Source organism: Scyliorhinus torazame, chromosome 5 (genome assembly GCF_047496885.1).
Source record: "Scyliorhinus torazame isolate Kashiwa2021f chromosome 5, sScyTor2.1, whole genome shotgun sequence".
NCBI classification, from domain to species: domain Eukaryota; kingdom Metazoa; phylum Chordata; class Chondrichthyes; order Carcharhiniformes; family Scyliorhinidae; genus Scyliorhinus; species Scyliorhinus torazame.
Window position 1 is genome coordinate 209,072,758 of NC_092711.1, and position 25,936 is coordinate 209,098,693.

Sequence of the window (25,936 nt, forward strand, 5' to 3'; positions counted from 1 at the left end):
CTCTGGGATTAACCTCGTGAATCTCCTCTGCACACCCTCCAGTGCCAGTACGTCCTTTCCCAAGTAAGGAGACCAAAACTGAACACAATACTCCAGGTGTGGCCTCACTAACACCTTATACAATTGCAGCATAACCTCCCTGGTCTTAAACTCCATCCCTCTAGCAATGAAGGACAAAATTCCATTTGCCTTCTTAATCGCCTGTTGCACCTGTAAACCAACTTTCTGCGACTCATGCACTAGCACACCTAGGTCTCTCTGCACAGCAGCATGTTTTAATATTTTATCATTTAAATAATAATCCCTTTTGCTGTGATTCCTACCAAAATGGATAACCTCACATTTCTCAACATTGTATTCCATCTGCCAGACCCTAGCCTAGACTGTACTCGTTGGAATTTAGAAGGATGAGGGGGGATCTTATAGAAACATATAAGATTATGAAGGGAATAGATAGGATAGATGCGGGCAGGTTGCTCCACTGGCGGGTGAAAGCAGAACTAGGGGGCATAGCCTCAAAATAAGGGGAAGTAGATTTAGGACTGAGTTTAGGAGGAACTTCTTCACCCAAAGGGTTGTGAATCTATGGAATTCCCTGCCCAGTGAAGCAGTAGAGGCTCCTTCATTAAATGTTTTTCAGATAAAGATAGATTCACTTCGCCTATCCAAATCCCTTTGCAGACTTCCAGTATCCTCTGCACTTTTTGCTTTACCACTTATTTTAGTGTCGTCTACAAACCTGGACACATTGCCCTTGGTCCCCAACTCCAAATCATCTCTGTAAATTGTGAACAGTTGTGGGCCCAACACTGATCCCTGAGGGACACGACTAGCTACTGATTGCCAACCAGAGAAACATCCATAAATCCCCACTCTTTGCTTTCTATTAATTAACCAATCCTCTATCCATGCTACTACTTTCCCCTTAATGCCATGCATCTTTATCTTATGAAGCAACCTTTTGTGTGGCTACCTTGTCAAAGGTTTTCTGGAAACCCAGATATACCACATCCATTGGTTCCCCGTTATCTACCGCACTGGTAATGTCCTCAAAAAATTCCACTAAATTAGTTAGGCACGACCTGCCCTTTATGAACCCATGCTGCGTCTGCCCAATGGGACAATTTCCATCCAGATGCCTCGCTATTTCTTCCTTGATGTTAGATTCCAGCATCTTCCCTACTACCGAAGTTAAGCTCACTGGCCTGTAATTATCCGCTTTCTGCCTACCTCCTTTTTTAAACAGTGGTGTCACGTTTGCTCATTTCCAATCCGCCGGGACCACCCCAGAGTTTAGTGAATTTTGGTAAATTATCACTAGTCCAGTTACAATTTCCCTAGCCATCTCTTTTAGTACTCTGGGATGCATTCCATCAGGGCCAGGAGACTTGTCTACCTTTAGCCCCATTAGCTTGCCCATCACTACCTCCTTGGTGATACCAATCCTCTCAAGGTCCTCACCTGTCATAGCCTCATTTCCATCAGTCACTGGAATGTTATTTGTGTCTTCCACTGTGAAGACCGACCCAAAAAACCTGTTCAGTTCCTCAGCCATTTCCTCATCTCCCATTATTAAATCTCCCTTCTCATCCTCTAAAGGACTAATATTTACCTTAGCCACTCTTTTTTGTTTTATGTATTTGTAGAAACTTTTACTATCTGTTTTTATATTCTGAGCAAGTTTCCTCTCATAATCTATCTTACTCACCTTTATAGCTTTTTTAGTCGCTTTCTGTTGCCCCCTAAAGATTTCCCAGTCCTCTAGTCTCCCACTAATCTTTGCTACTTTGTATGCTTTTCCTTCAATTTGATACTCTCGCTTATTTCCTTAGATATCCACGGTCGATTTTCCCTCTTTCTACCGTCCTTCCTTTTTGTTGGTAGAGACCTTTGCTGAGCACTGTGAAAAATCGCTTTGAAGGTTCTCCACTGTTCCTCAACTGTTTCACCATAAAGTCTTTGCTCCCAGTCTACCTGAGCTAGTTCTTCTCTCATCCCATTGTAATCTCCTTTGTTTAAGCACAAAACACTAGTGCTTGATTTTACCTTCTCACCCTCCATCTGTATTTTAAATTCCACCATATTGTGATCGCTCCTTCAGAGACGATCCCTAACTATGAGATCATGAATCAATCCTGTCTCATTACACAGGACCAGATCTAGGACCGCTTGTTCCCTCGTAGGTTCCATTACATACTGTTCGAGGAAACTATTGCGGAGACATTCTATAAACTCCTCCTCAAGGCTGCCTTGACCGACCTGGTTAAACCAACCGACATGTAGATTAAAATCCCCCATGATAACTGCTGTACCATTTCGACATGCATCAGTTATTTCTTTGTTTATTGCCTGCCCCACCATAATGTTACTATTTGGTGGCCTATAGATTACTCCTATCAGTGACTTTTTCACCTTACTATTCCTGATTTCGACCCAAATGGATTCAACCTTATCCTCCATAGCACCGATGTCATCCCTTACTGTTGCCCGGATGTCATCCCGAAATAACAGAGCTACACCACCTCCCTTACCATCCACTCTGTCCTTCCGAATAGTTTGATACCCTCGGATATTTAACTCCCATTCGTGACCATCCTTTAACCATGTTTTAGTAATGGCCACTAAATCATAATCATTCACGATGATTTGCGACATCAACTCATTTACCTTATTCCGAATACTACGAGCATTCAGGTAAAGTACACTTATGTTGGCTTTTTTACCTGTTCTGAATCTTAACACCTCGATCAGTAACCTCTCCCAAGTTGTATTTCCTCTTAACCTTTCTCCTAATTTTCCTTGTCGTTGAACCCATATTTTCATGTAACAACCTGCCGCGTCGCATACCATTGATGTTTTCACTTCCCGTTTTATTCCTTTTAGTATTCCTGGTCCTATTCACTGAGCTCCCCTCAGTCACTGTACCTTGTACTGCCACCCTTTTTGATTTTTGACTGTGACTTCTCTGCCTTACACTTTCCCCCTTACTGCCTTTTGTTTCTGTCCCTGTTTTACTACCTTCCAACTTCCTGCATCGGTTCCCATCCCCCTGCCACATTAGTTTAAACTCTCCCCAACTGCTCTAGTAAACATGACCTCTGCCACAGTCACCAAGGCCCTGTGTAGCATCTTCACCCTGTTCGGTTTCCCCACTTATATTCACAGCGATTGGGGATACTCATTCATGAGCGATGAGCTGCGTCAGCACCTGCTCAGTAAAGGCATCGCCTCGAGCAGCACTACCAGCTACAACCCCAGGGAAACGGGCAGGTGGAGAGGGAGAATGCTACGGTCTGGAAGGCCATCCTTCTGGCCCTACGGTCTAGACGTCTCCCAGTCACCCGCTGGCAGGAAGTCCTTCCTGACACGCTCGACTCCATCCAGTCACTGTTGTGTACTGCCACTGACGAAACCCCTCACGACTGTCTATTTGTCTTTCCTAGGACGTCGATCTCCGGGGTCTCGCTTCCGACTTGGCTCGTGACTCCAGGGCCGGTACTCCTCCGGAAGCACGTGAGGAGCCATAAGGCCGACCCCTTGGTCGAGAGTGTTCACCTCCTACATGCGAACCCTCAGTACGCATACTTGACACACTGCGACGGCGGCAGGACACAGTCTCCCTCAGGAACCTGGCCCCCGCAGGTATCCCTGCGCCCACCATCACCTCACTGCTTCCTGTTACCTCCCCATTTACCCCATCAACTCATCCGGGGTCCATTAGCACTGCCCCTGCGCCGTCACCCTGTCCGGGACCCTGTTGTGAGGACAACGTGCTCGCGGAGTCGAAGGTCTCGACGCCAGCACCTACACTGCGACATTCACAGCGGACATTACACCCTCCTGTGAGACTGAACCTGTGAACTCACCCCTGCCGGACTTTTTTTAACAGGGAGTGAATGTGGTGAGCCACGTATGGCTGTTGTAAATATTATTGCATTTACCCACTGTTACTGTTGTTGTGTTGATGTTGTTGTTGGCTCCGCCTGTGGCTCCGCCCCTCTGAGAAGGTATATAACCCATCGATCCGGGACAGCCTCTCAGTGCGGGAGGAGCTACTGGTGGGCACATTCTAGCTGATTAAAACCACAGTTCTTGTTAACTACCGTTTCGACTGGATTGATTGGTATCACTGTGGATGGAGGAAATGAATCCACCTGGAGGCTGGACCGGGCCTTCTCCGAAGCCCAACCCCAGGAGTGCCCATGGAGGGAACAGAATACAGCACCCAGCCCAACCAGCCTCAGGAAGCCCCTGCCTGTGACCTAAGACCTCTGAAACGAATACCCCGCGCGAGTACTTGAGCGCGCCGCAAGGTATTTCCGTACAGAAAATGCCGGGACCCGACTGGATCATAAACTTGCCCCCCCCCCCGGCAACCCCAATACCGCAACCAGTGCCCGGGACCCTGACAGGCGCGACCCTGGAAATGTAACTAGCGCCCCGGCCCCCTCCAGACGCAACCACCTACCTTCCACAAAGTCATACTTCTCTTATCAAATCCCGCGACCATCCAGCCGCAGCCGCCGACTGAGGAAGTGAAGGAAACACGGAGGTCAGCAGGTGAGACTGAAGCAATGCGGTTTCAAGACTCCTCTTCCCAGCATACTCCCGTCAAACGTCCAAGCAATCGAAAACAAGCTGGAAGAACTTAATGCGAGTCTCACCTCGAGGGAAGTAAGAGAATTCTGTGCTCTGTTTCACAGAGACATGGCACACCCCTGTCTCACCAGACCGTGCCATAAATCCTGGAGGCTTCTCAATTCACTGGGCAGACCGCACTGCGTCATCAGGCAAAGCAAAAGGTGGAGGGGTTTGCCTCCTCATCAACTCCTCCTTGTGCTTGGATATGGTGACCCTGGCGACCCACTGCCCCCCGGACCTGGAATATCTGACTGCGAACTGCCGCCTATACTACCTTCCACATGAGTCACTTCAGACATTATCACAGTGGTCTACATCTCACCCCAGGCAGAAGTGAAGAAGGTGCTGGACAAACTGTGCACAATTATAAACAACTACGAAACAGAACACCCCGAGGCCTTGTTCATCGTGGCCAGGGACTTCAACAAGGCCGACCTCTGTGAAGAGCTTCTATGTGACTGCGTGGAGACAGTGGACTGGTCCATATTTAAGAACTCAGCGACCAACCTAAATGAGTATGCCACCACTTCATCAACAAATATGTGGACAACTGCATGCCAAATAAAGCAGTACGTATGTTCCCCAACCGGAAACCATGGCTAAATCGGGAGATTGCCTCCCTGCTGAAGGCCAGGTCTGAGACCTTCAAGTCAGACGACCCTGACCTATACAAGAAATCCAGGTACGACCTCCACAAAGCCATCCGGGATGCCAAGAGAGAATATCAGACCAAACAAGAGTCACAGATTCGCGTTACAGACTCTCGTTGGTTGAGGCAAGGCCTAAACAACATAACGGGCTACAAAGCGAAGTCGAGCAGTATCTCCACTCAGAGCCTGCGCGGACCAGCTGGCAGATGTGTTCGCGGACATCTTTAACTTGTCCCAACTATGTTCCTGCTTCAAGAAGACCACCATCATATCTCAATGACTACTGTCCAGTGTCTTTGACATCAATCGTAATGAAGTGCTTTGAGAAGTTGGTCATGAAGCGTATCAACTCCATACTCCCAGAATGCCTAGATCCACTTCAATTCGCATACCACCGCAACCGGTCCACAGCAGACGCCATCTCCCTGGCCCTACACTCATCCCTAGAGCATCTCGACAACAAGGGCTTCTGCATCAGACTCCTATTTATGGACTACAGCTCCGCCTTCAACACCATAATCTTAGCCAAGCTCATATCAAAGCTCCAAAACCTAGGACTTGGCTTCTCACTCTGCAACTAGATCCTCGACTTTCTGACCCACAGGCCACAATCAGTAAGAATAAACAACAACATCTCCTCCACAATAGTCCTCAAAACTGGGGCATCGCAAGGCTGTGTATTTAGCCCACTACTATACTCCCTCTACACACACGACTGCGTGAAATAATTTAGTTCCAACTCCATCTCTATGTTTGCCGATGACACCACCATAGTGGGTCGGATCTTGAATAACGAGAAGTCAGAATACAGGAGGGAGATAGAGAACCTAGTGGAGTGGTGCAAGGACAATAATCTATTCCTCAATGCCAGCAAAACTAAAGAGCTGGTCATTGACTTTAGGAAGTAAAGCACTGTACACACCCCTGTCAGCATCAAAGGGGCCGAGGTGGAGATGGTTAACAGCTTCAAATTCCGAGGGATGTACATCACCAACAATCTGTCCTGGTCCACCCACGTCGTGCTACGACCAAGAAAGCACAACAGCGCCTATACTTCCTCAGGAAACTAAGGAAATTCGGCATGTCCACAATGACTCTTACCAACTTTACAGATGCACCATAGAAAGCATCCTATCTGACTGCATAACAGCCTGGTATGGCAACTGCTCGGCCCAAGACTGCAAGAAACTTCAGAGTCGTGAACACAACCCAGTCCATCACATGAACCTGCCTCCCATCCATTGACTCCATCTACACCTCCCGCTGTCTGGGGAAAGCAGGCAGCATAATCAAAGACCCCTCCCACCCGGCTTCCTCACCCTTCCAACTTTTTTCATCTGGCAGGAGATACAAAGCCTGAGAACATGCACAAAGACTCAAAAACAGCTCTTCCCCACTGTTACCATCTCCTAAATTACCCTCTTATGGACCAGCCTGATTAATACTACACTGATCACCCAATGCCAGTGTCTACGTATTTACATTGTGTACCTTGTGTTCCCCTATTATATATTTTCTTTTTCTTTTATTTTCTTTTCATGTATTAAATGATCTGTTTGAGCTGCTCGCAGAAAAATACTTTCACTGTACCTCAGTACACGTGACAATAACAAATCTAATCCAATCCCTTCCAACCTTTTCAAATGTCAACATCAAAATTTTAAAAGTTACAAACAAATTTAATCATAGTTGATCACAAGCTTTCAATGAAAACTTTGTCTCGCTGTTTCAGATTTATTTTACTCTTGTTTGAACAATTCTTAAAACGAACATCTTAAGTATGCAGGAATACAGAATGAAGCACAAAATAGTTTGACTGCAAATTACAGCTGCGATTGTATGGATTGTTCTGGTGTGTTTACCTCAGCTTGAGCCAGTTTGGAGAAGTCCGACTGGCTTCCAAAGTAGAATTCAATTCCTTTATTGGCTCCCTCCAGGGTAAGACCTCGGATCAGGAGTATGGTCAGGACCACATAAGGGAACGTCGCAGTGAAATAAACCACCTGACCATGGAGAGGAGCTTGTTAGATTTCCCTGTATTACTGGTACAACATTTAGAGCATTGAATGGTAAACTGCAGAGAATAAATCAGAAAACATTGGAGGATTGATAACTACATGAAAACTACATTTAACACTGATCTGCACATTGCATCTAAATGAAAATAGTATAACGTTGTTCAAATTTATTTGTATCACACCCAAGGATCAGAACATAGATACATAGAAGATAGGAGCAGGTGGAGGCCTTTTGGCCCTTCAAGCCTGCTCCGCCATTTATCACAATCATGGCTGGTCATCCAACTCAATAGCCTAATCCTGCTTTCTCCCCACAACTTTTGATCCCATTCGCCCCAAAGCTATATCTAGCTGCCACTTGAATACATTCGATGTTTTAGCATGAACTACTTCTTGTGGTAATGAATTCCACAGGCTCATCATTCTTTGGGTGAGGAAATGTCTCCTCATCTCTGTCCGAAATGGTGTACCCTGAATACTCAGACTGTGACCCCTGGTTTGAACACATCCACCATATGGAACATCATCCCTGCATCTACCCTGTCTAGTCCTGTTAGAATTTTATAAGTCTCTGTGAGATCCCCCCTCATTTTTTTGAACTCCAGCGAGAACAATCCTAACCTACCTAGTCAATCTCTCCTCATTTGACAGTCCTGCCATCCCTGGAATCAGAACAGTACAGCACTGAAGGCCATTCGAACCATCAATTCTGCACCAGCTCTTTCCAAGAGAATTCCAGTTCATCCCAAACCCTTGCCCTTTCTGCACATTGCTGTAACATTTTCTCAAATATTTCTCCAATAAATCAATGACCCTAATCTCTTGTCCAGCGTTCCAGAGCAATTGAAAATTCACCCAAAATCCCTGAATCAGTAACTGAAACCCTTCGAATAAGGGGCACATTTCAGAGGTTTGGTGGAATTGCTGTTGTTCTTTCACTCAGGAGAAAGATCTCACTGGGCCTAAAGTGCTCATGAATTATAATCTCCCACTCCAAAGAGTCACTGTTAAAATCACCTGTGAGATAAACTAGCCCACCTCACAAATGATTCAGAAATTCTCATTTTATTGTTGCAGAATTCTGTACTTTGTCAATAGTTAGTTGTCTTACCTTTCCTGAAGATTTGATTCCTTTTGATAACGCTGCCCCAGCAATCAGCCAGGCCAGAAGCAGACAGAGGGCTAAATACCAGACTATCTCCCCAGTCTCATCCATTGAACTGGTACGGCGTAAAACCCCTTTACTGAATAAAATGATAACCAAAACTGCATCAGAGAAGTAAATTTTTCATCTTAAATAGTCACTATTAGATAGAATATACAATAGTATTTAGTCAAATATGCAGGAATTTGAAAGATATCCAAGTTAGCGAATCAGTTTTGTTTTATTAAGTTTACACAGCATGTATTAAATAGAAACCATCTGTTCAGCAAAACTGGACTGTGCTAATATTTATACTTCATACAAACCTCCCCGAATGACAAAATGCAACAATAGTATCAATGTTGTCTGTTTTCTACAGCCTCCCAGTGAATTCCACTTTCTCACCAGTCTCTGATGGAATTACTTTATAATTATCTTCAATCTGTTCCTGACTCTACCATTTGTCTGTCCCTTGTTTTCAATACATCTACAAGTGGAAACAATTCCTCTAGACTTACGCTATAAAGCATCTTCCTGAATTTAAAAATCTGTCTCCTTGTTCGTTTTCCCTGGTAGTTGCTTTTATTTGATTCTGTTAATATTTTCAAAAAATTATGCTGCACTTTCTCCAGTGTTTCAATGAAAATGGAAATTATATTTGAAAACTCTTGGTTTTTCTGTTTATTTTGTTGTTTTCTTTCCAAATATAATTTTTCTGGTTGAACAATGAGTTCCAATTGTGGTGTTCTTTATGATTCTTATAATCAGGATGGATGTCGTAGTGTGCAACAAAGACCAAAGAAGCTAAATCAATAACAAAGCTAACATTTATTACACTACTTATTAAAGCTCAACCACCTACTCCTAAAGCAAGCAATACTCTAGTAATCTACAATCTACACTCTACTAACACTAGTCTCTACACTCTGGGCGTCATTCTCCGACCCCCCGCCAGGTCGGAGAATGGCCGTTGGCCGCCGTGAATCCCGCCCCCGCCGAAGTCTCCGGTACCGGAGATTGGGCGGGGGCGGGAATCGGGCCACGCCGGTTGGCGGGACCCCCCGCTGGATTCTCCGGCCCGGATGGGTAGAAGTCCCGCCCAGAAATTGCCTGTCCCGCCGACGTAAATCAAACCTGGTATTTACCGGCGGGACCAGGCGGCGTGGGTGGGCTCCGGGGTCCTGGGGGGGCACGGGGCGATCTGACCCCGGGGGGTGCCCCCACGTTGGCCTGGCCCGCGATCGGGGCCCACCGATCCGCGGGCGGGCCTGTGCCGTGGGGGCACTCTTTCCCTTCCGCCTCCGCCACGGCCTCCACCATGGCGGAGGCGGAAGAGACTCTCCCCACTGCGCATGCACGGGAAACTGACAGCGGCCGCTGACGCTCCCGCGCATGCGCCGCATTTCCGCGCCAGCTGGCGGGGCAACAAACGCCATTTCCGCCAGCTGGCGGGGCGGAAATCCCTCCGGCGTCGGCCTAGCCCCTCAATGTTGGGGCTAGGCCGCCAAAGATGCGGAGCATTCCGCACCTTTGGGCTGGCGCGATGCCCGTCTGATTGGCGCCGTCTTTGGCGCCAGTCGGCGGACATCCCGCCGTTGGGGGAGAATTTCGCCCTCTATCTCTAATTGTACTCTGCACTCTCCAGCCCTCTCCTCTGCATTCTCTCCAGCCCTCTCTCAGAAGCCTGAGAGTCAGTGCTTTATACAGTTCTGCAATTAGCTCAATTATGATATTACATTAACCCTTTATATTCTCGGCATTTTCCATAATGTCACACTAATAAAATTCCTTGGAGACCTGGTTTGGTTTGAAGGATTTCCTGACAGAGCTTCACTGACTGTCTTACATTGCACTGTTAAAACTACCTGGGTCAGTCTCTGCCTCACAATGAATTAAGCTCCTTCAGTTTGAAAGCTGTTAAGTAATGAAAGGACCCCAGTTGTGATGTTATTTTGTTACAGGTGTATGATGTAAATAGTGCGGTGATATGCCTGTGGACCATATCACAGTTAAATGGTGTGACACCTCCAACCAGCAGGTGGCTGTACAGACACACCATGCAGTATCAAGACCAAGGTCATGTGACCTGCATATAAAGGGAGGCGCATCGACCATCTAGAAAACAAGAGATACAGGGTAATAATCTTACATGTAATTGATCAGCAGAAGGTGTAAGTTCCAGAGGAGTAGCAAGACTCCATGGTAACTTGCTCTGTACCAATAATAATACTCTTTTATTGCCACAAGTATGAAGTTACTGTGAAAAGCCCCTAGTCACCACATTCCGGCGCCTGTTCGAGTCAGCTGATACAGGAATTGAACCCATGCTGCTGGCTCTGTTCTGCATTACAAACCAGCTGTCTAGCCCACACAGCTAAATCAGCCCTTCAGATTGTCATCTTACCACACAAGACACAATAAAAGGATCTTGGTTTGGACAGATCAAAGTGTTTGGTGAATCCATCATAAAGTACAAGGACCAAACACAACGGCCAGGCTTCTCCTCCGGCATGATTCTCCATTATGCCGGCGCCCAGGGGTTTCCCGACGGCACGGGGCTGCCCCACAATGGGAAACCCCATTGACCGGCTGGCATAACGGAGAATCCCGCTGACCATTCGGGGCAGAAATGTGGCACAGCTGGGCGGAGAATCCCGCCCAACAAGTAGTACCTCGATCTAAATCAAACACCTTTTCACTCACTAAACAGGGCCTTCACCCAACAAACCTCCCCAAAAGGAAGTTGCTGTTACAGACTGTGCAGGTTATAGATGCAGCTATCTGTAGTCATTTACTTACTCCCAGTATTGCTCACTTGGACCCTGGTGAGGAACGTAGATTTCTGATCCATTCGGACAAGTTTCATTGTTTACATACAGCCATGTTGTATTCACAATTTCAGAATATCCATTATCCAGAGTGAGATTGCAGAGTGGATCTAGAAAATGAGGAATGTGTTTTAGTATTACATTTCATGAATAATTCAAAATAATCAAATCTTGGTGCGCATCATTGGCAGGGCAGGTATTTATTATCAATCTTAGCTCAGTGGCTCTTCCGGCCTCTTTAGGTGGTAGTTAAGTGTGGTAGTGTGACCCTTTTAAGGGGGGAGTTCGAACTCCACTGACCACACGACCAGCTTAAGGCCAACGGCTCGGGATTCGACGATCTCTTGCCAATGGGGAGTTTGCGGTGGTCCCTGGAAGCAGGACCCTGGCAGTGTGAACCAGGGAGCTGAAGAGTAAAGACCTGGGGCTGGATTCTCCATCCCTCCGTGCCACATTTCTATTTCACCCCGGCCGGATGCTCCGTTAAGCCGGCTTCTCAATGGGGTTTCTCATTGTGGGGCAGCCCCACGCCGTCAGGAAACCCCCCGTGGTGCTGGCAAAATGGAACATCCTGCCGGTGGAGAATCCAGTCCCTGTTGTATAGTTTTATGTGCTTGTTATCTAACTGTCTTTGCTTTTCATTCATAAACCCCATTCATTTACCGATGGAAGCCTCCAGTATCTGCCTCGATCCACCACAATAAGAATCAGTTATGTTGCCGTGCGACTGTCGTATCCCCGTCCAGATTCGGTAAAAACACCAGTGAACAGTTTGGGTTTGTCCAACAATCCTACAGTTCTTTGCCTGTCTAGCCTTTAGCCCTCTGCGCACCACAGCATTTCTCCAGCTCCTGATTTGCTCAACCACATCCTCACTTCCATCTTTGATTTGTTAGTCCCCAATAGAACCATTGATTACTCACAGTGGTCATTTCCCCTTACACAGCTCTAATCTCCACTGCTGTCAATTCAAATTCACAAAATTAAACTGTTGGAACTAGAAGACTACTGGTTTCACCATTCAGCTGGTTGGACCACATTCCAGTACAGCCACAATACTGATATCTATCTGATCATGTGAGGCATATCCTGTCCTCAAAATGCAGAACAAATCCAAACTGCCCAATTATTGCCCCAGCAGCTCACAACAAGATCATCAGCAAAGTGCTGCAAGGTGCCGTTAACAATGCTTCCAAACAGCACTTACTCACCAATAACCAACTCACCAAGACTCAATTTGGGTTCCACCAGCACCACTGAAATCCAGACCTCATATCCTTATCCAAATATACATAAAAATAGCATATTAAAATCTCCACTGGTTAGAGTGATAGTAAGCTGAGAGGAAGATGCTTCTGATTTCATAGATTTCATAGAATTTACAGTGCAGAAGGAGGCCATTCGGCCCATCAAGTCTGCACCGGCTCTTTGAAACAGCACCCTACCCAAGGTCAACACCGCCACCCTATCCCCATAACTCAGTAACCCCACCCTACACTAAGGGCAATTTTGGACACTAAGGGCAATTTATCATGGCCAATCCACCTAACATGCACACCTTTGGACTGTGGGAGGAAACCGGAGCACCCGGAGGAAACCCACGCACACACAGGGAGGATGTGCAGACTCCGCACAGACAGTGACCCAAGCCAGAATCGAACCTGGGACCCTGGAGCTGTGAAGCAATTGTGCTATCCACAAGGCTACCGCGCTGCCCGAAGGTAGTTGGAATCCAATCATCACAGCAGGACATCACAACAGGAGTTCATCATGGTATCAGAGATTTGGAATGTTGTTGGTTACATAATACGTCTGTCAAAGCAGTCTTTGCAGTTTTCTATCTGTTAACACCAATCCTTTATCAACTGCTTTTTGGCAAAGCACTGTGTTCTTATATTAAGGGTTGTACGGTAGAACCTGCACTACAGGTTCACCTAGGCCCCTGCATGCTAGCTCCGCCCAGGAGCCGGGTTATAAATATGCATGGCCTCCAGCTCGCAGCCATTTCGTGCCACACACCTGATACTAATAAAGCCTCAGTTTGAATTCAACTTTGTCTCCAGTCAAATTGATCGTGCCTCAATTTATTAGTCTAAGATTCAGAAGATGGACCTCTGGATGAAACCAGATCGCCTGCAGCTGGATCCACACGCAAGCAACGCCAGAAAGAACTTTCAGCACTGGCTAGCTTGTTTTGAAGCGTATATCAACGCGGCGCCGACCCCTGTTCCAGAGGCTCAGAAGATTCAAATATTGTACTCCAGACTCACCTCCAAAGTATTCCCGCTGATCCAGGATGCGCCCAATTACGCTAATGCCATGACTCGACTCAAAGAAAATTATGAACGGAAGACGAACACGCTCTTCGCCAGACACGCACTCGCAACGCGTACTCAACTACCTGGTGAGTCAATCGAGGACTTCTGGAGGGCCCCGATCCCACTAGTGCGGGACTGTGACTGCCAGGACGTTACAGCTAAGGAGCACTCAGATCTCCTTATACGGGACGCTTTTGTAACTGGGATTGGGTCCGATGTTATTAGGCAGCGGCTCCTAGAATGGGCCATGCGTGACCTCGCAGAGACTAAAACACGAGCGCTTTCCATGACGGTCGCCCTGCGCAATGTCCAGTCCTATGCCCCCAACCGTGCGGCCCACTCATCCTACGTTTCATGGGCCCCACAGGCAGCTGCCCCAGCGGGGGGCGCTACCCACCCAGTACGCCTGCGCTACGCGCCAGCCAGTGATCTCAGGGGGGCCCGATGCTATTTTTGCGGCCAGCAAAGACACCACTGCCAACACTGCCCGGCCCGCGCTGCCCTTTGTAAGGCCTGCAGAAGAAGGGCCACTACGCAGCGGTGTGCCAGGCCCGCTCGGCGGCAGCGGTCCCCCCCCACCCACCCCGGTCACGGAAAATGGGCACCGCTATCCTCTCCTCCTCCCCAGGCCATGTGCGAGCAATGGGCGCTGCCATCGTCTCCCCCGCACAGCACGTGCATTTCATGGGCGCCGCCATCTTGCTCCACCCCCGCAATGTGCGTTCCATGGTGTGATGAACGGTTACTGCCTTATCATCATGTAAGGTGATGTCCCCTTTAAGACCAGGCTTGGAACCCTGGGGACTCCACCTCTGGCTCCGCCCATCTGGGAGTCATACATAAAGGCCTGCCTCATGGTCTGTATAGCAGTCAGCTCTCGTCCAAATCTGTAGCATAGTTATTAACCTGATAAAGCCTTCTTTACAGTTTAATCTCTAAGCATCATTATTGAGGGTACCTCAATTTATTAGGCTAAACTAGATTCAGGATGGACGCAGGCCTAAAACCAGAGAAGCTCAATCAGGAAGCACGAACGCCGGAGGCAAAGGAAATTTTTAAATACTGGCTGCGGTGCTTCGAGGCCTACCTGGACTCCGCAGAGATTCCCATCCTAGGGCCACGCAAGCTGCGTCTACTCCACGCCCGGGTGAGTCACAGAATCTCCGCCACGCTCGAAAAGGCGACGAGTTATGAGGAAGCGATTGAGTTGCTCCGCAAGCGGTTTGTCAAACCCGTCAATGAGGTGCACGCCCGGCATCTGCTCTCTACCTGCCGGCAGCGCTCGGGGGAATCGCTCGACGAGTTTGTTGAGAAACTCACCGCGCTGGCCAGGGACTGTGACCATCAGGATGTGACAGGGGAAGTCCATATGAACCTGCACATCAGAGATTCTTTCGTGTCCGGCATCCGCTCGACCTACATCCGGCAGCGACTGCTCGAAAACGGGGCAAAAGACCTCCAGGAGTCGCTAACGCTCGCCTCCTCGCTGGAGGTGGCCCGACACAACTTGGGTACGTACCCCGCGGACTCTGCCAGCCCCCCCCCGGACTTCCTCAGACTCGCCCGTATTACAGGCCTGTGCCACGCGGCGACCCGCTCACCATGGGGTACACCTTGCTACTTCTGCGGGCAGGGCCAGCACCCACGCCCACGCTGCCCAGCCCGCTCCGCGATCTGCAGCGACTGCGGGAAGAAAGGGCACTTTGCGAGGGTCTGCCTGGCCAGACCCAGGGGCCAGAAAAACAAAGAACAGCCGGCCCAAAAATCGGGCTCCCAGGCCCGCAGGCCTCGCAATGCTGCTGCGCACCGACCCGACACGTCCTCTTCTGACGCGTCATCAGCCTCGTGCGAATCATGGGAGCGGCCATCTTCTCGACCCGACACGTGCGACCAACGGCAGCGGCCATTTTACGACTCCGACTACCCGCGACTGGGTGCGATCACCCTCGATCAAACTCGGCCAAAACACCTGCAGGACTCCATGATGCAGGTCCAGGTCAACGGGCACGACACTGCATGCCTCTTCGACTCCGGGAGCACGGAGAGCTTTATCCACCCTGAAACGGTAAGGCGCTGCTCCCTATGCACCCATCCCACATCCCAAACCATAGCCCTCGCATCTGGGTCCCACTCGGTACAAATCACGGGGTACTGTATTGCGGATCTCTCGATCCAGGGTGCCAAATACACCCGTTTCAAATTTTATATCCTCCTTCACCTCTGTGCCCCCCTGCTGCTCGGACTGGATTTCCAGTGCAGCCACCGAAGCCTGGCACTGAAGTTCGGCGGACCCTTGCCCCCCCCTCACGGTGTGCTGCCTTGCGACACTGAAAGTCGCACCCCCCTCGCTATTCGCTAACCTCACTCCCGACTGTAAGCCCGTCGCCACCAGGAGCCCGCGCTACAGTGCTCAAGATATGGCTTTTATCAAGTCAGAGGTACAGCGTTTACTGGGAGAGGGGGTCATCGAGGCTAGCAACAGCCCTTGGAGAGCGCAAGTGGTGGTAGTCCGGTCCGGGGAGAAGAAACGGATGGTCGTGGATTATAGCCAGACCATAAACCGATTCACACAGCTTGATGCGTACCCCCTTCCTCGCATCGCGGAAATGGTAAATCGGATCGCCCAATACCGAGTCTTTTCCACGGTCGACCTCAAATCTGCCTACCACCAGCTCCCCATCCGACCAAAAGACTGCCCCTATACTGCCTTCGAAGCAGCCGGCCGGCTCTTCCACTTCCTCAGGGTCCCCTTTGGTGTCACGAATGGGGTCTCCGTCTTTCAAAGGGCGATGGACCAAATGGTGGACCAGTACGGTTTGCGGGCTACATACCCGTACTTGGACAATGTCACCATCTGCGGCCATGATCAGCAGGACCATGACGCTAACCTCAAAAAGTTCCTCCAGACCGACCGAGCCCTTAACCTGACCTATAACGAGGGCAAATGCGTTTTCCACACCACCCGGCTGGCCATCCTCGGCTATGTCGTGGAAGACGGGGTCCTAGGTCCCGACCCCGACCGCATGCGCCCCCTTAAGCAACTCCCTCTCCCCCGCAGCCTCAAGGCCCTCAAACGGTGCTTGGGGCTTTTCTCCTATTACGCCCAGTGGGTCCCAAGTATGCGGACAAAGCCCGCCCACTCCTAAAGACCACCACTCTTCCCCTCTCGGCTGAGGCCCAATTGGCCTTCAACCGCATCAAGGCCGACATCATCAAGGCCGTCATGCACGCGGTGGACGAAACCATCCCTTTCCAGGTAGAGAGCGATGCATCAGACATCGCCCTGGCTGCTACCCTCAATCAAGGAGGCAGACCAGTAGCGTTCTTCTCCCGAACCCTCACCGCCTCCGAGATTCGACACTCTGCAGTCGAAAAGGAGGCACAAGCCATTGTGGAGGCTGTGCGGCGCTGGAGACACTACCTAGCCGGTAGGAGGTTTACCCTCGTCACCGACAAACGGTCGGTCGCCTATATGTTCGATAACACGCAACGGGGCAAAATAAAAAACGATAAAATTTTGAGGTGGAGGATCGAACTCTCCACCTACTCGTACGATATCAAGTATCGTCCAGGGGAGCTCAACGAGCCCCCAGATGCCCTGTCCCGCGGCACATGCACCAACGCGCAGGAGGACCGCCTGCAAGCCATCCACAATGACCTCTGCCACCCGGGGGTTACCCGGCTCGTCCATTTCATTAAGTCCCGCAACCTACCTTACTCAACCAAGGAGGTCAAGGCCATGGTCAGGGCCTGCCAGGTCTGTGCGGAGTGCAAACCGCACTTCTATCGGCCAGACAAGGTTCGGCTGGTGAAGGCCTCGGGCCCCTTTGAGCGACTGAGCGTGGACTTCAAGGGGCCCCTCCCGTCCACCAACCGTTATGCCTATTTCCTCACCGTGATCGATGAGTTCTCCCGTTTCCCATTCGCCATTCCCTGCACCGGCATGACCTCAGCCACGGTGATTAAGGCACTGCACAGCATCTTCACCCTGTTCGGTTTCCCTGCTTATATCCACAGCGACCGGGGTACATCGTTCATGAGCGATGAACTGCGTCAGTATCTGCTCAGCAAAGGCATCGCCTCTAGCAGAACAACAAGCTATAACCCACGGGGAAACGGGCAGGTGGAGAGGGAGAACGCGACCGTGTGGAAGGCAGTCCTTCTGGCCCTGCGGTCGAGAAATCTCCCAACCACCCGCTGGCAGGAGGTCCTACCCGATGCCCTACACTCCATTAGGTCACTCCTCTGCACGGCCACAAATGAGACCCCTCATGAGCGATTGTTCCGCTTCCCCAGGAAGTCTACCTCCGGGGTCTCGCTTCCACCTTGGCTGACGGCTCCGGGACCTGTTTTTCTCCGGAGGCACGCGAGGAGCCATAAAACGGACCCCCGAATTGAAAAGGTCCGACTGCTCCACGCCAACCCCAGTTACGCCTACGTGGAGTACTCCGACGGCAGGCAAGATACGGTTTCCCTCCGGGATCTGGCGCCCGCTGGATCCTCCACCACAGACGCCCCTTCCCGCGCCGCTCCCCTGCAGGACCCGTCGCCCCCTACAACACACCCCCTTCCGGCCCTACCACCCGTTGGTGAGCTCCTACCGTGCGCCCCCCCTTGCGCCCCCCTTTACACACCCCGCCGGCGCCGGCTCTGCTACCCCCGGCCCTACCTAGTTCCTCTGCCCCAGCTCCACTACCCCCGGCCCTGCCTAGTTCCTCTGCCTCGACCCGGACCGAAGCTCCGACCGCTGTGCTCCCGGATGTGCCCTCAACCGGGACGTCCGTGCCCGCCGCCCCACCGCCCGAACTGAGGAGATCGAGGAGGATGATCCGGCCGCCGAGACGGATGGACCTATGATGGCACTTCACCCCCGCCGGACTCCTTTTTAAACAGGGGGTGAATGTCATGAACGGTTACTGCCTTATCATCATGTAAGGTGATGTCCCCTTTAAGACCAGGCTTGGAACCCTGGGGACTCCGCCTCTGGCTCCGCCCATCTGGGAGCCATACATAAAGGCCTGCCAAATGGTCTGTATAGCAGTCAGCTCTCGTCCAAATCTGTAGCATAGTTATGAGCCGAATAAAGCCTTCTTTACAGTTTAATCTCTAAGCATCATTATTGAGGGTACCTCACGTGGGCACCGCCATTTTGTGATCCCCAGGACCTCCGGGCGCCGCCATCTTGTCCACCCCGCAGCACATGGATATCAACGGCGTTTCAGGACCCCAACTCAATGGCTGCCTCACTACCCGACGATCAACCACGACTCGCATCCATGGCAATCGACCAGTCCCGACCACATATTCTGACCAACGCATCCACCAGCGTGAAAGTCAACGGCCATGTGACCTCCTGCCTACTGGACTCCGGGAGCACCGAGAGCTTTGTACACCCGAATACGGTAAGGCGTTGCTCCCTTAAGGTACACCCTACCAATCAAAGTATCTCCCTGGCCTCCAGATCCCATTGCGTAGCGATCCGGGGGTACTGCACGGTCACGCTCACAGTCCAAGGCGTAGAGTTCCACGGTTTTCGCCCCTGCATCCTCCCTAACCTCTGCGCTGCACTTATCCTCGGCCTGGATATTCAGTGCAACCTCCAGAGTCTGACCCTTAAATTCGGCGGACCCTTACTGTGGTGTTGGGTGCTCTGGTGCACAGATGAGCCAACACAGTTGTATGTGGTACAACTCTATTTTATTTTAACTCTTATAATACAGTTCGTTCTGGATACTCTGCACGTGCTGTCTCCCTGAGTGTGTCGTGTAGTAGGTCTGTCCTGGTCCTCCTCTGCAGCTAATACTGACCACCGGGGGTCGTGTCTGTGCTTTTATATCTTTCTGTCATTGGTTGTGGTGTTGTGTGTTCCGATTTGTCTGTTGGTGTGTCTATCATGATGTGTGTGTTTGAATATCATGACATCCCCCCTTTTTACAAAGATATGTGCCTACGTGGTCATAAATATAATTGTGTCGTGAGTGCATCTAAGAGTGTGTGTGTGTTGTGTACAGCGTGTGTATATGACATAACTATTTACATGGGGCGATGTCGGGTGCGTCACACTAACAAGGTTGTACCATAACAAAACATGGATGCGAGAGAAAAAAAAAACTTGAACAGTGGTCCGGTCAGACGATATCTGGAACAATAAACAACAACAGGTTATAATACAGAAGTGTTTGACTTTTTGAACGTATGAACAGCGTTATAAGTCCAGTCTAATGGGTGACCGCCTCACGAATGGGCTGGTCCTCAAGCCGGTTCAGCTGTGGAGATTTGGGGTCACACTGGTTCACCTTGGACTGTTGGAGGTGATGCTGTTGCCGAAGTCTCTACTTTACCATTTGTTGTACTTCGTGCAGTGCTTGGTTTTTCATTCGTGCAAATATAACATTCAACATCTTTGTTAGTGTTGCCTTGGCTGTGGTTTGGTTCTGGTGGTGATGGAAGGGGCATGATCCGTGGCATCTCCACAAAGTCATCCTTGGGAACCAGTGGAGGATCCGGCGTGTGCGTACGGTTCAGTTGCGAGCGTGGAAGGCGGCGCAAAGCTCGCTGATTGCGCCTACGCACCAATCCATCCGCCCTGCATGCCAGGAACAAGGTGGAGTCTTTTTTCTTTTTATGTTTGTGGTGGACGGCATCTTGTAGCCGATGGGTCGTTGCCATCGAAGTAGCACCATCACTAATATCATGCAAGGCGATGACTGTGCCAGATGTGGGAGTTGGCCGAGACCGTGCACGCTGGTTCCGGCCACCTGCTGTGCCGGAAGGGCGACTCCGCAGAGAAACGTCGAAGCATGTCGCCTTGGAGAGAGAATTGTTGCTCGCATCAATGTCTGGCGATGGCGCGAATTGGTGTGTCCATCTTGGACCGCCGGTGCTGGTTGCCACTGCCGACCCAGTGGGACTGCCACGCGATCCATTCCCTGTCGCCGTGGCATCCGCCGTCACCCTGAGCGTGCCATCACCGAGGCCGCGACACCGCCCGTCCGGAGCAAGGTCTGGCGTGCGCGAATCAGAGTCGGCGCTTGGCTGCTCCCCATCTGGAGTCTGGTCTGCCTTCCGTCGATGCCCCCCGTCCGGAGTCCCAACAGGTTCACTGGAGGCAGCCGAGATTCCCTGAAGCTGCACTTCTGGAGTCGGAACATGCAGGAATGCACCAACCAGTGGAGAGGGTCGAGCCATCGAGGGTGGAAGCGGTGCGCTGCCACCGCAGTCGTCAGTGGTCCCACCGTGATCGTCGAGTGCCTCGGTACGCACTAGGCGAGGTCTGTCACCTTGCACCTTTTGCATGGGAAGTGGGATGCTGTCGTCACTCGTCTCACATCCCGTGGATAGATCCTCATTAGCAGCTTGCTGTTCACTAGGGTTGGGTAAATTGTCAGAGTTTTCATCTGGTGGTGCACACCATGTCGGTGGACTGTCATTGTCTTGCCGTTGTCCTTCATTTGGGCTTTTCTTCTTTGGAATTTTAAATCTTCCCCCAGACATTGCAGAACCTTGTTTATTACCCCCAAATTCTCCCATATGTATGGTCTCGAATATAGGATCCAATGTTTCTATCGACATTGTACTATTTTCCAAAGAACATTCCGTTTCACTTTTCTTCTCAGGTACCTCATATGTATCTTTGTCTAATGTACATGCCTTCATGGTCTCTGGGTCTGATTTTGCTGGGACTGGCATGGTCACAGTCTCTCTTTTACTGTTCTCAATTGCCCACATTATACTCCCCATACATAACTGCTTAATCACTGGGGTTAGTGTGGTACAATGGATAATCGGGTCGACCTTATCTGCATCTTCACCATTAGTGGAAAGCACACTTGGTTCACTTGAAACTGCTGTGGGTTTTAAATTCGTTATCTGGCTACTCGATGTCGGTGTCCTCAGGATTCTTGCTCTAATGTTCTGCTCATTTATCAGTGGAGTGTGTATAGGTTCAATGCAATTAATGTTCCCCTCAAGGTGTGAAGAGTCATTACTGACTAACTGCTGGTCTCCGAAGTTGGGACTTTGCGGCGTTGTGTTGAAGGGAGACATTTGTCCCTGCTGTAGATATGATTCAGGTTGTGTTATTTCCATTACCTGAGGATCAATGTCTTGTCCATTTTTTCGATCCGTACTAAAACACTGGCAATTCACAGTCTGCTCCTTGCAAGTTAAACATTCAATTAATTTCTTTAGCAAATCCTCAGCATCCTTCTGTGGCCGTGCAGCATTATTAATCTCTGTTCGGCTATAATGATCCTGAAGGTCAGCGCATAAACCTTTTTTCTTCGGGCTTGGACGAGGCGATTCCTTTGGCTTGTCTTCAGTTGGGCTTGAACAGTCTTCAGCGCTGTGCCCTTCATTGTAGCATGAGAGACCGTCATGGTCATGCTGCTGTGTAGTGGAGCATGGTAGCCTTCTTGCTGTTCACGTGAGCATGGCAGACTTGCATCATCTGCCGCTGGTTGGTCAGGAGAGGTTGCTAGACCCTCATGGTCTTGTTCCTGCAAGGACTGCACATTGGAGTCTTGCGTTGCTTCTATCGTGGAGGCTGTCCACGAGCTCCCTGTGGAGGCTTGTGACTCTGGAGTCACTTCTTGTTCATGCAAGGACTGCGCTCTGGAGTCTTGCGTTTCTGCAATTGTGGAGTCTGTCCACGAGCTTGCTGTGGAGGCTTGTGACACTGGAGTCACTTCTGGTTCATGCGAGGACTGCGCTCTGGAGTCTTGCATGTCTTCTTTCATAGAGTCGGGAACGTTGAGCGGGACGTGGACCACGCTCTGTGTGGCAGCAGGGCGCTCTCCGTGTGCTTGCAGCGCTCCCTGTCTGTTAATGTCAGGCTGCAGCATCATCCGGTACTGATAAGTTGGGACGTCATATCTGCTGGATTGAGATCCTCAAATCCGAAAAATGAATCCTCATCTGCGTCGGATTCAATGTGGGGGCCGCCAATGTGCAACACGAAAGGTTCGGCCGAGTCATAGTCGTATAGGACCACGGAGCTATCATTGGGCTCGCGAGGTCCAGAAACACTGTAAAGATCGTCATCGAAGTATTCGAGGTCGGAATCATCGGCTTGTGCGTAGGTAACTGCTTTTTGGAGGGTTCTTCGGAGGTAAATTCATCTCCTGGGTCAATTTGCGGCAATGTGCTGTCATTCCAGGTGAGGGAAGGTTGTTTTACAGCTTTAACAGATTTTTGTTTTTTTGATTTGGGACGTTTCCCTTTTAAATTGGATTTGGGACGTTTCCCCTTTAAATTGGTGCAGTCTGGGGCCTCTGACATCCTGACGCTCGGTATGTAGCACGTAGGAAGCGACTGCGCATGCTCAGATCGCTGTTCCTTTACCGATGGCCGTTTTCTTGACTGCACATGCGCAGCATCTCGCGCATGCGCAAACGAAACTTCCGGTTCTGCGCACTGCTCGCGCAACTGTGCTAGCGTGATACCTTTAGCAAGATGGCCGCCGACCTCGACCCAGCCCTCTCTCAGGCCCTGGATTTCGGCCTCTGGGAATTCGGGCTCCGGGATCCCAGCCACGAGGTGAGTACTGCAGCTTTTCTTACCTTTACTTGCCGATTGGATTGCGTTTTCTTCACAGTACTTGGAGAATTTGTCCAGGACTGCCTGGTAATCGTACATTTGCTGCCTCCTGAAGAACCTGAACCTTGTGAATATTTCTCTTGCCCTTGCACCGGCGATGGTGAGGAGAAATTCAATTTTTTCGCTATCATCCAGGTCTTGGAGTTCAGCTGCCACCAGGAACAATTCGAACATTTGCCGGAATCGCCGCCAGTTTTCGCGGAGATCGCCGTAGTACTGGAGCGGCTGCGGAACTGGGAGCTCTATCATTTTGCCTGGGCACTGCTGGTTGTCTGTGTACACTGAGGTATGCCGGCAGGTATCGATCCACTCCTGTACCATGTGGTGTTGGGTGCTCTGGTGCACAGATGAGCCAACACAGTTGTATGTGGTACAACTCTATTTTATTTTAACTCTTATAATACAGTTCGTTCTGGATACTCTGCACGTGCTGTCTCCCTGAGTGTGTCGTGTTGTAGGTCTGTCCTGGTCCTCCTCTGCAGCTAATACTGACCACCGGGGGTCGTGTCTGTGCTTTTATATCTTTCTGTCATTGGTTGTGGTGTTGTGTGTTCTGATTTGTCTGTTGGTGTGTCTATCATGATGTGTGTGTTTGAATATCATGACACTTACCACCCCTCACTGTGTGCAGCCTCGCGACCCTATAGGTAGATCCTCCTTCCCTCTTTGTCAATCTAACTCCAGATTGCAAACCTGTCGCCACCAGGAGCAGACGGTAGAGCACCCAGGATAAGGCCTTCATCAGGTCCGAGGTCGAGCGGTTGCTTCGGGAGGGAGTCATCGAGGCCAGCAACAGCCCCTGGAGAGCTCAAGTGGTAGTGGTTAAGTCTGGAGAGAAAAACTGAATGGTCGTGGACTACAGCCAGACCATCAACAGGTACACGCAGCTCGACGTGTACCCCCTCCCACGCATATCTGACATGATTAATCAGATTGCACAGTACCGGGTCTTCTCAACGTTTACCACCAGCTCCCAATCCGTAAATCGGACCGGCCATACACCGCCTTCGAGGCAGACGGCCGGCTATATCACTTCCTTAGGGTCCCCTTCGGTGTCACCAATGGGGTTTTGGTCTGCCAAAGGGAGATGGACCGAATGATCGACCGGTATGGCTTGCAAGCCACGTTTCCGTACTTAGATAATGTCACCATCTGCGGCCATGACCAGCAGGACCACGATGCCAACCTCGATAAATTCCTCCGCACTGCCACTCTTCTCAACCTGACCTAGAACAAGGAGAGGTGTGTGTCCCGTACAAACCACTTAGCCATCCTCGGCTACGTAGTCCAGAACGGAGTTCTGGGGCCCGATCCCGACCGCATGCGCCCCCACATGGAGCTCCCCCTCCCCCACTGCCCCAAGGCCCTCAAACGCTGCCTTGGGTTCTTCTCGTATTACGCACAGTGGGTCCCAAACTATGCGGACAAGGCCCGCCCACTCATACAGTCCACTCATTTCCCCCTGACGGACGAGGCCCAACAGGCTTTCGCCCAGATCAGAGCTGATATTGCCAAAGCTGGAATGCACGCTGTAGACGAAACACTCCCTTTCCAAGTAGAAAGCAACACATTGGACGTCGCCCCTGCCGTCACCCTCAACCAGGCAGGCAGGCCCGTGGCATTCTTTTCCCGCACTCTCCATGCCTCAGAAATTCGGCACTCATCCGTCAAAAAGGAGGCCCAGGCTATCATTGAGGCTGTGCGAGATTGGAGGCATTACCTGGCCGGCAGGAGATTCACTCTCCTCACTGACCAACGGTCGGTAGCCTTCATGTTCAACAACACACAGCGGGGCAAGATCAAAAATGATAAAATCTTGCGGTGGAAAATCGAGCTCTCCACCTATAATTACGAGATTAAGTATTGCCGTGGCAAACTCAACGAGCCCCCAGATCCCCTATCCCGAGGTACATGTGCCAGCGCACAGGTAAACCGACTCCGGGCCCTGCATGACAGCCTTTGTCACCCAGGGGTCACTCGGTTGTACCACTTCATTAAGGCACAAAATTTGCCCTACTCCGTCGAGGAAGTAAAGACGATCACCAAGGACTGCCAGGTCTGTGTGGAGTGCAAGCTGCACTTCTACCGGCCGGACCGTGTGCACCTGGTGAAGGCCTCCCACCCCTTTGAACGCCTCAGCGTGGATTTCAAAGGCGTCCTCCCCTCCTCCGATCGACACACATATTTTCTCAGTGTGATCGATGAATACTCCCGGTTTCCCGTCGCCATCCCATGCCCCGACATGACATCTGCCACCGTCATTAAAGCCCTTAATTCTATCTTCACTCTGTTCTGCTTCCCCGCCTACATCCACAGTGACAGGGGATCCTCATTCATGAGTGACGAGCTACGTCAGTTCCTGCTCAGCAGGGGTATCGCCTCCAGCAGAACGACGAGCTACAACCCCCGGGGAAACGGACAGGTAGAAAGGGGAAATGTGACGGTATGGAGGGCCGTCCAGCTGGCCCTACGGTCCAGAAATCTCCCGGCCTCCCGCTGGCAAGAGGTCCTCCCTGATGCACTACATTCCATTCGCTCATTACTCTGCACTGCTACTAACAGTACACCGCATGAACGTATTTTTGCCTTCCCCAGGATGTCCACATCCGGGGTATCGCTCCCAACTTGGCTCACAGCTCCGGGAACCGTGCTTCTCCGTAAACATGTGCGGCTCCACAAGGCGGATCCGTTGGTGGAAAGGGTGCTCCTGCTCCACGCAAACCCACAGTACGCCTACGTG

General features: G+C 50.6%; 1 protein-coding gene across 1 annotated transcript in view; it reads right to left on the minus strand.

Moving 5' to 3' along the window:
• Positions 1–25,936, minus strand: part of LOC140418103 (sodium- and chloride-dependent neutral and basic amino acid transporter B(0+)-like) — a 226,446-nt gene that overhangs the window by 135,693 nt on the left and 64,817 nt on the right. Inside the window, exons 5-7 of the mRNA XM_072501522.1 lie at positions 11,253–11,391; positions 8,421–8,553; positions 7,154–7,294 (exon numbers count right to left, since the gene is read on the minus strand). Coding sequence (XP_072357623.1) covers positions 7,154–7,294; positions 8,421–8,553; positions 11,253–11,391 — 413 coding nt within the window. The remainder of the gene's footprint in view (positions 1–7,153; positions 7,295–8,420; positions 8,554–11,252; positions 11,392–25,936) is intronic.